The following is an 18198-nucleotide window of genomic DNA, read 5'->3' as shown; positions in this document are numbered from 1 at the left end:
CTGACATACTTTAGATTAGAAACCCAGAATTGACACGTTTTTTGTGGACTTTTATGGACCTTTCTGCCTCGGGCACCATAGACCTCCATTATTTGAATGTCAGCAGACAGCAAGAAGCCTCCCAGATCTCCAGATGCATTTGAGATATCAAAAAAGTACCCCAGAGTGTTGTTCAGCATGGGGGTGAGTAGAAAATGAAGGCTAATCATGTTTTGGGTGTACTATTCCTTTTAGTTAAAGGTGCCAGTGTCCCCCAAAAATAAATGGGAACCCTTCCTATTTTTATAAAACTGTGCAATTACATTTAGACTTAGACAGATTTATTTTGTCATTTTGTATACACAAATGTACACAAAAAGAAATTTCATTTAAAACAGATCTAGACAATTCCATTTTTTGAAGTGCAGCCTGGAAAAACATGAATTAAATACATAAAAAAAAGTCATATTAATATATGACTATATATTTACTGTTCTAACATTACTTCTATTTTATATATAAATAAAATAACCCACTTTATGCAAAATTCTGAAGTCTAATGGCAGTGGGGAAGAAACTGTTATGGAATCTGCTGAACCTGATTCGGATGCAACATATATACACGGAAAGGGTGTAGAAAGTCCTGCTGTTTATATGTTATATCCAATAAAATAATACCCTGCAGTTGAATAGTTGATATTAAATATTTTAAAATCTGTTGCAGTCTCGTTTCTGTGATTTTTTCTAAAGCTTTCATTGCAAGTCATATTTAAAGCTGCAAAAAAAAAAAAAAAAAAAGGAGCTTTAATAATATTTGCTACTTCTTTCTTGCAGCAAACAGTAGAAAAAAAGTAAAAGTATAATCATATTCAGTTTGTTCTTTAACAATTTACCAAACATTACGATCATCATTATTAAAAATTTGTCAGGGCTACACTGCATAGCAGGGTTTTCAAAGTAACTGATAATCGATAATAAAAAGATAAATTATGAATAATCATTTTTTTAGGGTAATCAGGGTATTTTGAGAATATAAAGATGAAGTTTGTGCTAAATCAATAAAAACTGACCCATTCATATTCACCTAAATTGTCACACTTTTCCCTGAAAATGTGCTGCATAAACAGATGCAATCAGCCCATCCCTCCCCTTTCCTGCTGCCACTCACCTGATCTAAATAAAATTAGATCTTTATAGCTGAAAATACTTGGTCCTTCACAATAACAGAAATGGCTAATGCCAATTTGCTTAGCTTTAAAAAAAAATGAACCTAAAAACCTTATTTAAGATAATATTATCTCATAAATCAGAACATCAGTTAGTTGGGCATTTAGATCTAGTGTTATATACATTTTCCAATTAAGGTACTAAAACTCACTTGTTTAAGGTAAATATCGCTTAAAGTTACAGCATACACTGTACAATTTTTCATTTGGGCCGACTTTCAGCCTGATCGTGAGTTGCGCGTCGTGTATTGTTCAGGGGTAACGAGGGGCGATCAGCCTCTCATGACCACCTACCGATCAGATATCATAAGGTTGGGAGAAAATCAAAAATGTTTGAAATTCAGTCGGCCTTTGTAAAATCGCATCAGGCCGCACAGTGTGAGAACATGCATCGTGAGCTGTGAACTTTTAAACTCTGCGGTTTCGTCGTACAGTTTGAGCTGTAGCTGCATGCAACGATAGAAAATATTGCACACTAGAAATGAGCATCAGTAAAGACACTGGAAAGATTACTTTTAGTGATTTACTTCCATTGATAGCCTTTTGCCCTGAAATTTTTTGTATGTTGCTGCATAAAGTTTGGCTCTTTGGTATGAACATACCCCATGACAAACATTTGCTGTTTTGTTCGTTCCTATCAAGCATAAGAAAGTAGGAGTCACTGTGTTTCATCTGTAGATACAACAGAGAAACATCCATTTAAATATTTAACACTTGTGTAGTACTACTTCCCTTTACATGTTATTTGGGCATGAAGCCATGTTCTGCTGTGGGCAGCCAACACTGAAATAAAAACATCAGTGTGGTGAGGTGCAATTAAAGTAAAATACTGAATTATGAGAGTAACCTTTCCACTTAGCATAAAAACAGACAATTATTTTCCTGTTATAAGTTAATCAATAATGATAAAGCCATTGATATGACTTTTATCCAAATTAATTTGAATACAAAAAAAAATTTACCTCAGTGGTGAAAGCAAAAAGAAAAAGCAACATTTAGGCTCCAAATTTGTAATAGATGTAATTACTAAAGTTTGTGTACAGTTTGTACAAAACTAACAAATACTAGATGTCTGGGAACTAACTTTGTCTCTTATCTTTACTGTCAGTTTAAATGCATTCTTTGCCGTCTCTTACTGGGAAGGATTGCCTTCCAGTCAATTAACTGATGCTATCAAATGGTTTTCCTTAGATATAAAACTTTAAATCGATTTGACTGTATGATCCTGTTGAGTTGTAAAATGCCTTGAGATGACACGTGTTGTGAATTGGCGCTATTTAAGCAAACTGAATTGAATCTCACAATTAATTTAGCAAAATTCGGTCCATAAATGTAATGAATAAATAAGAGATGACTTCAACTTATGATGGGTAAGTCTAAAACCAAATGACTTCCCCATCAGTGATCACACAGTAATTGGTGTTCCCAGTTCTTGTTGACAACAACCCACTTGCTGCGGATTAAATTGCTGATTGAACAACATTGACAATATGCTATTTTAAAAAACAACATAGATTTTCAAAAGGCGGACTGTATTACAGTAAAGTTGCTCCTTTTTTCTTCTTTTGCTTGAGCTCTTAACCACATTCTGCTCTGGAAAATCCTGGATTTGAAAATCTTGACAGCCAGCAGTAAACCCCAGAATCAATGAGGTTTCCTGCTGGTTGTAAGGATTTATGTTTTCTAGGGAATACATAGAAACAACTATTTTAGAAATGGTAGCAAAGCTAATAATAATAAAAGGTCCTGCACCCTGTTACAAATGTCATGTCCTTAGTAACTATGTTTTATTTGAAAATAACAGAGAAAAAAAACATGTTTTAGTGACTTTTCTCTGACACACAAGGTGCGACTTTGCCTCTGCCCCAAATATGAAAGATTATTGACCACTAAAGGCAGAACAAGCATTAAAATGTTGGTTTATAGCAATCTTTGTTATTTCAATGAGACTTAAAGAAAAAGTGTAAATATCCAAAATCGTTTTATTTTCTTTTATGCAAATCTATAGGAAAAACTAATGTCAAAACTTGGTTACACACACCCTGACATCACCACATCTCTAATATAAACTTCTGATGTAAATAAATGCGTGGGTATAACACAGTGAATGGTTATTAGAAGTGAATAAAATCCATGGCACAACACACAGTTTGACTTTTCTTTTTGGTAAAACGGTGTTGGACTCCAGATTATAAATGATGGATTCAAGTCCCTCATATTTCTTCACTGACGGCTAGAAATGTGGCTAATGTTACCAGCTCATAACAATGTTCATCATGTTTATGATCTCCTTTACAAAATGGTTCTGTCCCACAGCCACAAAGATGAACACCTCCTTAGAAAACCTCTGGCTGTTCATAAATCACCAGCTGAGGAGCATTTGTGGCTTACATACGCAAGCTTTCATAAAATGAGCTTGATCCATGGAACCAGAGGCATGAGGTGGAACTACTAGTTTAAAAATATGGATTCTAGCTTTCCCCTTTAGTCAGGTTAAACACATTTGAGGGGGCTGAGCATTAAAATACACTTTATTTTCTATTTTCTGCCACTTATCATCGATCTACGCCCTCTGTTTATTTAACTCCTGATGTAGAGACCAAACTTAACTTAAGTCTAGCAGTTTACTCTGCAACAACACACTTCAGTATGGCCCATCCAATCTTCATTAATGAGGGGCATTTATCCGTATTAAAAGACAAAACAACATGGAGAAAGTCCAGGTATGTCTTTGCATCAAATCTTGTAGCTAAATCACTAAAAGCTCATTATTACTTCCTGAACGTTTTCCCCAGGACCTTAAATATAACAGGCTGCTTTTTGTATGCGTTCCTGTGGGGGTCTTAAAACCCAGGCTGCTACTGTGGAATACATTCCTCTAATGCTAAGCAGGTCCTCCTCTGGGCAGAGTGGCAGGACAATAGCAGAGGCTATAACTGAATAAAAAAAAAGTGAAATTAAATTCTTGCAGCATAGATCTCAGACTGTTTGATAGTGTTTATACTCCAAAAGTCTCCAAACTGTGTATAAATGTTCGGGTAAAGTGGATTTTCTGAATGCACCTAGCCTGACTCACAGAAAGAAAGGAAAACACCATTGGTCTAGACTTTTCTAGCATGCTTAGCTTTAACAAAAGGCCTTCCTGCTGACAGCTCGTACAATTTCCCAGCTTGATGCACAGACAAATGTCTCTCTAATTAAACAATCCCAAGCTGCATTAAGCTAATTAAATTCCTTTTAACTGGAAATATTCATTTTTCTCATAAATTAAAGATATACAAAAAAAAGTTTAACTGCCTATACTCTTACTAAACATGTAACCACGATTGCAAAGCTGACAAAGAACAACTTTTATTACCTATAGCAACCCATACAAAAGAAACATGGAGCCTTCATAAATACTATATAGGACCACAATAGGTTGTCAACAGCCACGGGCCAGCCAATATTTTTGCACTCACCAGCTCTACATCTGGTGGGATAGCAAGTCCTGGGGGGGCAACAAATGGTTCTTCACTTTCCTCAGGCTCTGCCTCCTCTGTGTGTGAAAAGAAAATGGAACAGAAACAATGAGTCCTATTTATCCTTTAAAACAAAGTAAAAAAAATCACGTCTCGGATTTTAACAAGGTTAGAAAAGGGAAATGAACATTTTTTTTTAAATGAAAAAAGACACTTTTCTCCTATCATTCCCTTTACTCCACGAATACATCACAGTGAAATACCATCTGAGCCTTTACCTTCATCTGGATCACAACACAGAGGTCAGACTGAAGCGAGATTAAATTTTTTATGTCGTACTGTAGGGAGTTTGTAGAAAGATAAAGGGCACTCTTTAATTTAATACAAAACCACAATGGGCAGTAAAAACTCAAACTTTCTGCCCGACTTTAGGATTTTATTTGGCTGGAAACGTGTAATGGCCTATGGGTATGATCTTTTAATAAGCTTATAACAAGGTGGAGTTCTATTCATTCCATCTCATATCAGATTTTGTGAACAGAGTACAAAAATCTTTCAAATAGTGACTCTAAAGAATATTAATTCATGTTTTACGTGTAAGATTTAAAAGAATATTAAAAGCATAGTTTCTGATAATTAGAAAAGCTACAGTTCTTATACTGATGATAGAAGTCACCTCAACTGAGCAAGAAAAGGTGACCAGATTTACATCCACCCCATAAAGATCCTAATTTTAAAAGGAAATGAAATCAAGTGTGCTATGAAATGACTGGCTAGCAACAAAGTAAGACTTTTCAGTGATGCCTGCAGTAACACATTAGTCATGTTTTGACAGAGCATGTAAATTAGCTGATATTAGCCTTCTGCTGAGTTTGGCTTTCACTCAGGGAGAAAAAAGAGAGCTAATGATCTGATTTACAACATCATTGATTTGTATCCGTTTCCGTCAACTCAAACAAGGGTGCCCAGGGCACCTCCCTTTCAGCCTGTTTGAATTCATCAGGGTTTTTGATAAATGTCAGAGATTTCTTTAACCAGCCACCTGAACTGCACAGATCTTTTCCCAAAAGGAAAATCTAAAATCAGAATTTTCAGCTGACCTTTTAATACCTCTGTTCGACAAACGTCCCCTGAAGGGAATGCAAGCCATGAACACTTACCTGTCAGGCTAGTGGAAACGCCTCTAGCAGTTACTACATCAAATATGTAAAGTTGGTGAGTTGCTCCAATGTATACTAATTTTAAAAACTTTTTGATGTTCAAAATTTAATTTTAGTTCTTTTAAGTTGTGTGGGGGTGATCTGAGGTTTTCAAAGGGTTGAAACTTTGAACATTTTCCCTAGCCCTCAGTTTCTATAACATGAATATTGTTTTGATTGGGTGTCGGAAGAAGCGCCAGAGTGAAATGATTGTTTCCTGATTGAATGGAAAATAAAGTACAACTCAGTCACTGAATTTAAAAGTACATGGATTCTTTGCTTTCCACTCTTCTTTCAGACTCTGGGAGCTTCAGTTTCATATGAAATACAAACCTTACTTTCATCTGAAAAGAAGCTTTTGGACTATTGAGGGACAGCCCAGTGTTATCTTTCCTTCTTTGGTGAGACCCAACACTTAAAGCCAATGAGCAGTGTTCATCTGAAAATTGTGACTCTAGATCAGTGTTTTTTCAATCCTGGTCCTCAAGGCACACTGCCCTGCATATTTTAGAGGTTCCCCAGCTTTAAAACAGTGCTTTTAAATCTGATAGCAGATTATCAGACTTTGAACTGAAATCATTTGAATCAGGTGTGCTGAACCTCGGAAACATCCAAAACATGCAAAGCAGGGTGCCTTGAGGACCAGGGTTGAAAAACACTGCTCTAGGTGCAACTAGTCCAGTCTGAGTTTACTGAGTCGTAAGGTTGTGGTCATCTCTGCACTTTTTTTAAAACACTTTTTTATTCTGAGAAAACATTCTGTGAATGTGCTTGGAAAAAGCACTCTTACCCTGTTTACCCTCGAGTTAATGAAACTTATGGACATCTGTCAAATGAACAGTATCCACCATGATTGTGTGGTTTACTCATTCAAACAGACCATTTACAGGCTTATCAAGCATTTGCAGGTGTTTAACATTAATTAGCATATTATGCTTTAACACCACTCAAAAGATTCAATTTTTTTATATATATATATCTAAATACTAAATAAAATACTACTTAGAGGTTTTAATTATTTCTTAGTCATAAGTTAAAAATCACAAGAAATAAAGGCCTGAAATATTTTACTTTATCTTCAATAAATTTTTTCAATATACAAGTTCCATTTTCTGAAAAGGGGAAAAAAAGAATGATCAACTTTAACAAATTTCTAATTTCTTAATATACACCTATGATTATGTTCTTTTTATTTCCTTTTAATTTTCTGTTTAATATCAAATAAGCTTGATCATGTAAAACAATTTAGCTTTAGGTTTGTAGAAATATTCAGACACCTTGAAAAGTTCATTCAAAGTTATCGCACCAGGCCTTGAATATTTTATACAGAGATAAGTAGGGTAATAAATCAGATTGTGGTCGGGGACCTAAAGCCGGCTGGAGTAGAGGGAAGTCATCTCCTAAAATCAGGTTGCAGCGCAATGTTTGCTGAATACAAAGTCATCCATTTATGCTTTTCAGGCAAAATTCAAATCAGGCTACCAAGCATCACCAACTATAAATTAATGGGAAAGCACAGAAGGTAATTTTAAACCTGAAAAGCCTTTTGTCACTTTTTCACCAGGGAACAGAAACAATTGATCACATTTACTGGGCTTTCCCCTAAAACAGAGTACTTCAGAAAGGATGTTGCCTCAGTAATTTTAAAAATTTGAAGATTTAGTTAAATATGCCAATATGCTTATATATCCCATAGAATCTGCATATCTCTTAAGATTTAAGCAAAGATGATGAATACCTTTTAAAGGTTATGCTGGCAGCAACTGAGAAAGCCATTATTAAACACTGGCTTTAAAAAGCTTCCCTGCTCCTGGTCTCTTTATTACTACCATTAAACATACTTGACTATTACAGCAAAATGACTTACTCTATCCTGCTCCTAAATGAAGCATTATAGGGAGCCTGGAAAATGGTCTTCCCATGACTCATCAATAATTATATAATATCACAGTATGTCCTGTATATATTGTGAATTCATTCCAGGAACTGAACATCCCATGGGCCTTTTTCTGGTTGTTCTTCTTGGAACTACTAGAGAAAGTAGATCGAATGTGTAAAAAAAGAAATAAAGAGTTAAGTTTGGAAACCCAGAAAAAGAACATAAAGAAAGTGATTGATTTAGCAAATTAGTATTTGTGCTATCATTACCTGATTTCTTCAACAAACAATGTTTTTTGTTGTTTTTTCACAGTTTGCACAGTAAATCCAGATAAATATGAAAGCCATTAGGGCTGTAAAGATTCAACGAATTATTCAAAGACCTAATAACATATTTTGAGACAAATCATTTGCCTTGACGCTTCATTTAATCGTGTTTATCTTATATTTATCCTTTTCATGTTTCGGCACGGTGGCTACCTCTAATGATAGCCTACCCTACTGATACATGGATATCAAGTGCGGTTATCAGCAATGGAGGAAGACAGCAATGAGCAAAAGAAGTGCAGAGAAACAAAGATTTAAAAGTGTAAGTTCATGATCACATTTAGTGAAAAGAAAGGCTACTTTCACACTGAAGGCCTTGATGCTGAATTCCAATTCTTTTGTGAAATCCGATTTCTTTGCGTTGCCGTTCACATTTCCTAATATCCAAATGTCCCGCATGCGCAGTAGAGGACGCAATGACGTCAGAGGCCAGCATACTCTGTGTTTACGGAAGTAAACATGGATGGTAGTGCCCGAGCGCATCTATCTTTCCCAACCATAAAAACACAATCGTTTTAAGATGGTTAAAAAACATAAATACTGCTCTCCACATCGTTGTCACAGTTGTTGTTTTTCTTGCCACTTCTTCATAGCAAGAACCAGAATAGTGACCTATGTCAGATATTATTGACGTTCAGGTCGGATGAATGCGACCTGGCCGTCCAGACACATGTTGCATTTGAAAAGCTCAGATTCGTATCGGATTCAGGACCACAGAGCCAAGTGGCCTGGGTCTCATTGGAAAAAAATCGGATCTGAGTTGATCAGACAGCCATGAAAGATCAGATACAGGTCGCATATGGGCCACAAAAATCGGATTTGGGTCACTTCAGGCTGCAGTGTAAACGTAGCCAAAGTGTATCAGTGAGTCGGCTAGCATAGACTGAGCTTCGGTTGCAACAGTTTAGCTCTCAGTTCTGCTCCATGCTGACCTACTGCACAATGCATGCTGGCTTGATGAAGCGGTTAGGTCTCACTGGACCAGAACCTACAGAGTAAAAACAGGGAGGCTAACATTACCAGAACTGTTTTTTAAAATCATACTGCATTTAACTGTTGTACATTTTGACTTTGAAACACTGTTTCACTGCCTCAAGGTTTTCATGAGCCACTACACATGAGATAACTGTTAAAATAGACAAATGTACGTGGCTTGTCATCTACTGTTTACTATATTAGCAAGAGCTAACATCATTAGTAGAAGCTTACATGGAATCACAATCTAATCAGAAGAAGAAGAACAACTGTTTAAGTAACAGAGACTCATCTATCAGTAGAAACACATCATTCTTATAAATCTGGTAAAATGTTTTAATCCCGATGATCGAAATCAAAAGTTCACACTTTAGTTAAGAAACCGGAGCTCTTTGTATCATAACTCTCCACCAGGGTTGGCATCTCCTAGGAGCAGCTGCACAAACACCAGATTCTTTGACAGACTCTCCCCTCATTCTCCATTTGGTCCTCCAAAACTTCTTTACCTCCTGTGATTTCTACACTTATCAATTTCATCGCACTGTGATTTAAACTGAAAAGGTTTAACATTACTCACTACTTTATTGGTAGGATGGAGCTAACACTACAGGACCTAGCATATGTCAGTTACCCAGAAAGCATTGCAACATAACCAACATGATGACGTTTGAGACACTATATTTTATTTAAACAAGCAATTTTACTCTTTTGTATTTCGTCTGAAAAAAAAAACTTCGGTCTATCGCTACAAACAATTGTGGACCCTTGAAAGTCAACCTGAAAGGGCCAAGCTTTTAATATACTAACGGTGGAATTTCTTTTTTTTTAACTGCAGAATAATCCTTTTTGTTTTTTTAATCAAAAGAGAAATGTAATTCTTTTCATTTTTTCATCCATTTTTGCTGCTCAGAAAAAAAGACTTTAGTAATCATGTGAACTATCTGCAGAATGAAACTTCTTTTTTATCTGATTACGGGAGTAACCATCAGAATAATCGATATAATAATAAATGATTAAAATAATTGTTTGCTACAGCCCTTAAGGCCGTATGCAATAATGCATAAATAAGTATCTTGTAGTCAATTCTGTTGGACCTAAAACAATGACATCAAAGGACCAGCAGCCTTTGGACATCACCTCGATCTGAAAGTACTCTGTAACCCCAGGTAGAAACCAGAGCGGAGCGTCTCTCTCCTCATAATATTAGACTTGTGACAAGTTCTCACCATGTTCTCTTTTGGCGTCCTCTTCCTCTGTGGGCTGTGAGGGATCATAGTAGTCAGCGCTGTATTTGAAAGCCACTGCGTTGTAAGTGCCTTCGTCAGCCAGAGCCTCACTTAAACGTTTGTATTCTTCCTCTGTGAAAAAGAAGGGCATACGTACAGAGAAATAAGCTGTTTTTTTATTATTTACAAAGGCTTTTGTTTTTCCTGAACATTTATGACATAAATCAAACTTAATTCAGATGTTGGAACACATTCACAGTAACCCAAGGACAAGCAGCTGCCTGTTTAAGACAGGTTAAATGTGGCGACTCTATACCTTTGCTTTGTTAATTAATAAAAAAAAAAAAACAAGACATTTTCAGATGCTTCCTCTTCAATTTTTCCTTAATGGAAGGCCTTGACTTTTTTCCGCAGTTTGATATAAGGCAGAGGAAATATTCAATTAAAAAAATAAAAATAAGACAAATAGCTGCAGGGTTTTTATCGAAGCATATGAACAAATATTTTGAAATCATTTTTGACCTTTTCCACCTTGTTTTGATGTGTTAAATTTCAGCAAGATGAACAGGAAGAAATCAACAATTTAATATTTTCTTTTTTAAAAGACAGGATGACAGGAGGATTTTCCGACAGGCTTGTCTAAAAAAGAATAATAAAATAAAGCAAAAACATGGAAGATTTGCTAAATCAACTGTTGCGCAATGACGCCATTAAAGACATAGGTCTGAACTAACAGGGTAAAAGCTACACAAACAAAGCATACTCTACCTTATTTGTGACATCAAAAAATACAAGGAAAGTACTTTTAACATTTTCTTTTTAGCTGAAACAAATATTTTGTAGCTGTTTGACCACTTTTTTTTCCCCGATTCAATTTGTTATGTCATAGAAAAATAAAAACCGGATCTGATTGTAATGCTTAAAGGCCAAGAAGGCTATTCATTGCAAAGAAATATTTTAGACAAGCACAAAGGAGACACGAGAAAATATCCAGTCTGTGTGAAAATAAAGCTGACAATATACTATGTTAGCAGCCGAAGCCTGACCAGCCCAGCAAGCTGCAAGCAAATATTGATTTACTTCACATCTCAGTGCAAAAATTGTACCCTGCAGCTGTAGCCATTTAGTTTAGTCTTGCAGAGTGCAACCTGCTGGTGGGTTAGATTGCGTTACCAACACAAACAAAACTGTTGGTTTTTTTCTGGGTTTGTTTTTTTTAAGGCCAGAATAAAAACAGCTCCTTGGTCATCCTTTAGATATTCCTGTTCTTTATAGTGTTTAATTATGTTAAAATTCTTTCTTCAAGAGGGATATTCTAATTGCTATGATATGTACACAGGGTTTATACAGGAATGAGTAACTCTAATTTAATGCTCTTAGAAAAAATTTTAATGCCATCAACAAATACCCATGACTCTCATATATATAAAACATGGCAAAATCAGCAGCAATGTCCCGAGTTCCTTGTTTTCCAGCCACTTTAGTTGCATTTTCCCATTCACTAGCTTTTCCTCTGTCTGAGCTTCTTTTTTCCGAATATACAGCTTTTCGATCAACAGGAAGCAGTTCCGCGCAAACATGCGGAAACCGGTTAAATCTGATATATCTGACCAAATAGTTTTTATAAAAGTTTTTTTTTTCTTTCTTTAAATGTCAGGATAATCACAATGCCAATTAAGGACTTAATTTAAAAAATAATAGTTTAATGAATTCTAATGATTTTAATGACCTGGCAAACCCTGATACATATGGCCAAGAAAAAGTCTTTTGAAAAAGTTTTTTTAAAAATAGCAACGATTAGACCACCTTTGTATTGTTTTTCCCCACTGTATTTCACTGAAGCTTTAGAACACGGTCTGATATTCCTTTCCATAACTCTGTATTAAAAAAAAAAAAAAAAACTTATTTTGCTATTGTACCATCATATGGTAGTTTAGAATAAAACTAACAGCAATAACAAGTGTATTAACATCTTGTATATGCGTCTGTGTTTCACTTTCCTGTAAGGACATGGATTTCCCCACTGTAGGAAGAAAAGGCTATCTATATTCTATGCTATGTTTTAATATAAATTTATAGATGAGGCTCTTTGAAACTTCAGAAAAAAAAGTTCTTCTATTAAAATTAATGGCAATCTATCTATTAGTGTCCCGCGGTCCTTTCAGTGGTCAGCTGGGTAATAGAATGGGGTCAAGGCTCCAAACTCAAGGGCAGAACATTCTGCAGGATGAACCTTCTACAAGGCGTGTGTGTAACTCAAACCATTAGCTGACACGTTTCTTGCTGTCAGTTTGGGCACAGGACACCATTTTTCACCTAAAACACCCATATATTAATTCAATGGCAGCCATTAAGTCAGCCATTCACAAAAGTACTTTGTCACCCAAAGAACCTGTGTAAGTATGATGTACAGCATCTAAGATGCGAGTGTCCTAGACATCCTAAAGTCAAAACTGATTTAGACATTAGCTATTAAGGTGCGGGCAGAGCTGGTGCAATTTTATAAACAGCAGAATGAACATGCCTAGAAAAGGGTTGCTGAAACTAATAGGCTGATATATTCAGCCTGATATGCAGTCAGTAAAGCATACTATTGATAGAAGTTATTTATTTATATTGTGCAGTGAGAGAAGATGGCATGAGCCTTCAAATTCCAGAGAAATAGAGATAGAAAGAAATAAATGTATTTTAATGAAGATGAAAAAAGATGAATCCATGGTGGTTATTCTTGTATCGTACTATAAATACAGATTTTAAAATGAAAAGTCATTATGGTACAACAGGAAAGGAAATGCTTTTTTAATTCCAACACTACTGTACCTCTTTACTGAGAAAAAACAATCAGTCTGCTAGAACCAATTTATGCACCAATATTTTATCTTCTATGAAAAAATTAGCTACCTGTACTATTAAAGAAGTATAATTACAATAAATGCAAAAATCTAGGATTTATTTTAAATAACCTTGTTTGACATTACCCTGTCCTTTCCTAACTAGGTCAGGATTTTTACCAATGATCACCAAGAGGGATGGAAAAGGCCAATACTGATCACAGACGATTTCACGGATATATTTTTTGATTTAGGTATAAATGTTACAAATGGCAGCAATCTGCCAATGTTGAATCACAAAATCAACTCAATAAAACAAAATAAAAAAAATAAAAAATTAAAAAACTTGCACACTACAGCAGGATATGTGAAATTCCCACTGAGAGATTTAGTGCAACAGATCAATATCAAATGCAGGTTGCATTTAAATAAAAAACCATAAGTTACTAAATCAAATCTGTCTGAAAACCTGGGTGATTGTTTTATGGATTTGCTAACTCTGCTGTTCTGGTATCTACACCATGTCAAAGAGTGAGTGAGGTGCTAAAACCTTCCTCCTGGCTTGAATCCCTTTTTCCATGACACAAGGAAGAAGCAAAGGAGCTTGATATTTTCCACATATTATCTGCATCATGTAAGGACACAGGAAACATTTTAATACATAAATTAAAACTTATTTTTTTGTAAGATACATCCTGCAGCTTTAAGGAGACATTCCATGTGAGCATCCAGTGTCTGGTGGAACTTGAAATATTTATGCCTCAGTAGAGCGGTCCAACATTAAGAGCAATAGGTGGAACCCAACATTTTTCACTGCTGATCCCTTACCAGATTATTAAATCATTTTGCAGGTTATTTTTTTTCTGAATATCATGCATGGATGAAAGGCTAGTGTAGCACTTCTTTACCTGTGGTCTTTCTGTTCTGCAGTGTGCCTCAATCATATATTCCTCCCTTAGAATAACCACACATGATTCAACAAACCTTTGTACTTTGGTTTGATTCTGGACTAAACAAGATTTACAATCAATTTAAGTCTATGGTAGTTCTGTTGAGGGAGGGGCCAAGTACAACAAAACTTGTTGGGCCCCATTTGGAGCCTAAAGGGATCTAAATAGCCATTGTATTTTTGGAGTGATTTCTATCAGAACGCGCTTTACAATCAATGCGAGTCGTGCTTGTCAAGTATGAAAAGCAGACATGACTTTCCCCTTTTGTTTGCAGATTGTAAATTCTCCCTTTTTTAGGGTGCAAAATTATTTACAGTAAAATATGGCAAGTGTGACATTATGGCTGAGAGAAAGATGAAAATATGAATAACACGTCTTCTAACTCATAAATTTCTGTCATTCGTTTCCTCTTTCAATCTGAAAAATGTCCCATCCGTCATTGCGGTGGTGTTGTGTTGACGTTAGAGTGACTTGATCAATAGAGGACAAACTTTGATCTTGTCACTTCCAAAAACACGTTCCCTGTTCCCCCTAAATAAGAAACATGCTTTAAGCATTGTATTTAATTTTTCTGTATGGCAGGTGGAACAGAAACATAAAACAGAAACAAATGTAAAACTTTTAATTTAATCTCCATTCCTACTTGCAATTGTGACCTAACAGATCTGTTTTCATGGAGAATCTGAGGGTTTTTAAACCTTTACAGTGATTTGTGCAATAAAAGAGAGAATGTATTAGACCCTTCAGCTTATTGTCCGTCTTTGAAATGTGATCTGCTGAACATGGGTTATAGCTTTCCAATAACTATGGGGGAGAAATCCAAGCACAGCACAATGGTTTAACAAGGAAGACCATAAAATGTGCCTCCTTTGTGAAATATGCTAATTATAACACCAATAAGGCAGACCCTGTCTACTGTTGTTCAGTGCTATTGTGTAAAGTCCTTAGCTTTATTTTGCTTATTTTCTTTAGATTCATGAAACAGCTTTTATATATCATTATGTGTGCTTTACCTGTACAAATTTTACATTAACAAAAGAGCTTTTTAAACACTGAGCCATGACAAAAAATGAAATACTATTGTAAATAAGAAAAATTAGATATTAGTGTCATATTAGTGCTTATTAAAGAGGATAAAACATTTAAAATAATTACCAATAAGACATACATTTTTTTTTTCAATATGCATATATAAAATGATTGAAATATGCCATGAAATTCATCTTGTTACCTTGTCTTGCCTCTTCTTCCAGCAGGTCGGTGTGTAGAGCCAGGTACCGCTCTTCATCACACAGCGCCTCAATCCTCGCCTCTTCCTCTGACAGCTGGTAGGATGTATTCCATGACCCGCTGTCATAGTCTGAAAGGTCATGTAAGTGACCCCGCCCATCGTATCTGTTGGATGAGAAACAGAATTAGAGAAAAGAAGTCCAAACATAAATGAACATTTATTACAAAAGCCTAGACCTACTTACCAAGATAATGTGATGGTGGTTAAAAAAAAAACAACTAGATTAATTCTTTTGTCATAAAATACCTAGTATTATAACAATGCTTACATTTCTTTTTTTGTTTTACAAGCAAACCTAAATGGAAAATTAAAGAAGAACAAATAAGAGAAAGAAGACAAACAAAGCAACTCGCCTCTTACCTTACAGGGTTCAATTCCCCCCTGTAACACTCATCATTACTTCTAAATCTGCAAAGAAAGTTACATTCACACAAACCCGAGCACATAAATACCTATCCGCAAGAACCCAAATGGACGATATATTCCAGGGTTTGTCCCTCTAGGGCATCTCTCTGCTGTAGTTTCTTCATGAAGACAGAGAAATGGGGTGCTGTTGTTGACATTCAGGGTTTGAAAGGACCCCGAAGCCTAACTTGCTGTGGAAAAACTGGGTTATGTGATAAAGACACACATACAAATTTTGTACAAATGAAGTATAGGCTTGACCACTGTGGACCAAGATGTTTCAAACAAATACATTTTGATAGCAATATATTCACACAAAAAAAGCAATGTTTTTTTGTGCTTCTTTAAAACCAGGATTTTTTGAATCAGCTTAGCCACAGGGACTGTAGTCAGGGTTAGAATTTTCCCTGGGATGATGACCATCAACAAATCAAAAAAGAGAGAAATTTTAAACTGATCATTTAAAATCAAAGACAGTTTGAAAAGGAGAGAAACAGTTTGACAGAGTTAATATATTTATTTAGCAATCTGATAACATGCCAATAACGTGCCAATATGCAAAGCTGAACGGAATAGTTTAAATTTTTCGAGATAGAGATGCACCAACAGATCTTCTGGCAACAGGGATTGTAAAAAAAAAATACACGCTGGACCTGATCTTTTCACCAATCAGCCACTTAGATATTAAAAATATACTTAAAATTCTGAGTTAGCCATTTTGGGTGTCTGTGAGGGAATTAAAATAAAAGAAAGAGAAAAAAAATTGTATAATCTATTATAAATTTTAATGCTTCCAAAATGAGCATATAAAAAGCTGATGACTTTATTACATCAAAGCTGTTGGGTAATTTGAACTTCTACAGCGAAAATATTGAATTAGAAAAAATACACATTTTTAGCTGATTTTTCTTTTTACGAAAAATGACATCCTGTGATATTATTTCTTCTACACTTCAACAAAAAAGTAAATGGTACACTCGAAATTTCTCTCAAATTGGAAAAGACAAAGTTTTGTTATATTAGGGTGTGTTAAAATCATTATTATACAGACAGACAGACAGACAGACAGATAGACAGATAGATAGATAGATAGATAGATAGATAGATAGATAGATAGATAGATAGATAGATAGATAGATCAGTTTTTCAACTTAGCTAGAGAGTAGGGAAACGCAATTTGTTATTATTAAGATTGTTAATAGAAAACAAAAATTGACGACTAGCTAACAGCCACAAAATCTCTGAAAGGTGCATCTCTATTCTAACCAGAGATATCAATAACATGACATGTGTTGTCTTAAATCCAGAAAGCAAAAATCCAAAATACATAAGCTAATTAAAAAAAAATAATGAAATTGCATACTAAGTATTCATTCATAACTAATGTTGATTGTAGCTTAAACTAGCAAACAAAAATAACAGCTAAAAGTTCCCCATCCATATTTGACATATAGAAATGAGCGATGGTCCCAGACTGTTGTGGCTAACGTTAGCAATAACCGCAGTCATTTGCATGTTAGCATGTTACTATATCAACTTTATATATCATTTTTTAGTTTAACACATCTGAAAGCAAGTTAGCAGGAGGAAGTTAAGTATTCGGAGTTTATTTCTGGTCTTGCCGAGCTTCTGCAACATAAACTCTGGAGTAGTCCCTTGAAATTCGAAACAGGCTAACGAATAGCAGAAACAGTTAGCATAATGTTTCAGTCTACGTTTTTTCAACCGACCTATCAATCATGATGCTCTTGTCTCCCATCCATGGGATTAGGTGTTTTCCATGTTCGTGGTAAAGAGCCTTTTCGTCGTCTCGGAACAGTTTGCAGGCATAACCGAAAACCAAGATATCGGCGTATTTATCGCTGTCGCTCACGTCCTTCTTCACAGGTTTGTTGTTAGGGTCCTTCTTTGCGGCTCCGCGACGATACATCTTGAAGTTATTTAAGAAAATATGTATACCTGAACAACTGTCTTACAGTAATAACACCAAGCAAACAAAATAGCTTCAATATAGCCGAAATGATTTAGCAACTAGCAACGCTTTGCACAAATTCTACTCAGCGTGTCGCCATATTGGAAATTGAGTTTTGAAGCGTCACTAAATTCGTCAGCACTTTCGGTTAAAACTTCCCACAAAATATTTGTTTATTCTCCGATTAAAAGTAACAGTTGAAAAATTATTATTACTATTTTTCATTGCCCTTTTCGCCAATGATGTTGATTTCGAATTATATTATGTTGTTTTGTATGTTAAATTTCCATACTATGTCGAATCTGCTTTTTAAAACTGTGTTCATAGCGTCAGCTGGACTAATGCTTAATTTGTAGTTTTATGTTGTTTGTTTGTTTTTTTATTATCGTTATTAAATACTTTGTTCAATTATTAGTAATTTGCTGAATGTTTACATTATAAGGAAGAAAAGTAAAAAACCTCACAAAATCAAATATGC

At 35.2% G+C, this 18198-nt stretch overlaps 1 protein-coding gene across 1 annotated transcript in view; it reads right to left on the bottom strand.

The window, feature by feature from the left end:
• sfswap (splicing factor, suppressor of white-apricot family) overlaps positions 1–17825 on the bottom strand; it is a 74971-nt gene extending 57146 nt beyond the window's left edge. Inside the window, exons 1-5 of the mRNA XM_015398466.1 lie at positions 17479–17825; positions 15284–15447; positions 10272–10403; positions 4667–4743; positions 1808–1877 (exon numbers count right to left, since the gene is read on the bottom strand). Coding sequence (XP_015253952.1) covers positions 1808–1877; positions 4667–4743; positions 10272–10403; positions 15284–15447; positions 17479–17678 — 643 coding nt within the window. The 5' untranslated portion in view covers positions 17679–17825. The remainder of the gene's footprint in view (positions 1–1807; positions 1878–4666; positions 4744–10271; positions 10404–15283; positions 15448–17478) is intronic.
• Positions 17826–18198: the final 373 nt, after the last annotated feature.

The sequence above is a fragment of the Cyprinodon variegatus genome, unplaced genomic scaffold, assembly GCF_000732505.1.
Source record: "Cyprinodon variegatus isolate N-32 unplaced genomic scaffold, C_variegatus-1.0 Scaffold29, whole genome shotgun sequence".
In the NCBI taxonomy this organism is placed as follows: domain Eukaryota; kingdom Metazoa; phylum Chordata; class Actinopteri; order Cyprinodontiformes; family Cyprinodontidae; genus Cyprinodon; species Cyprinodon variegatus.
This window is presented reverse-complemented; position numbering and strand designations above follow the sequence as displayed.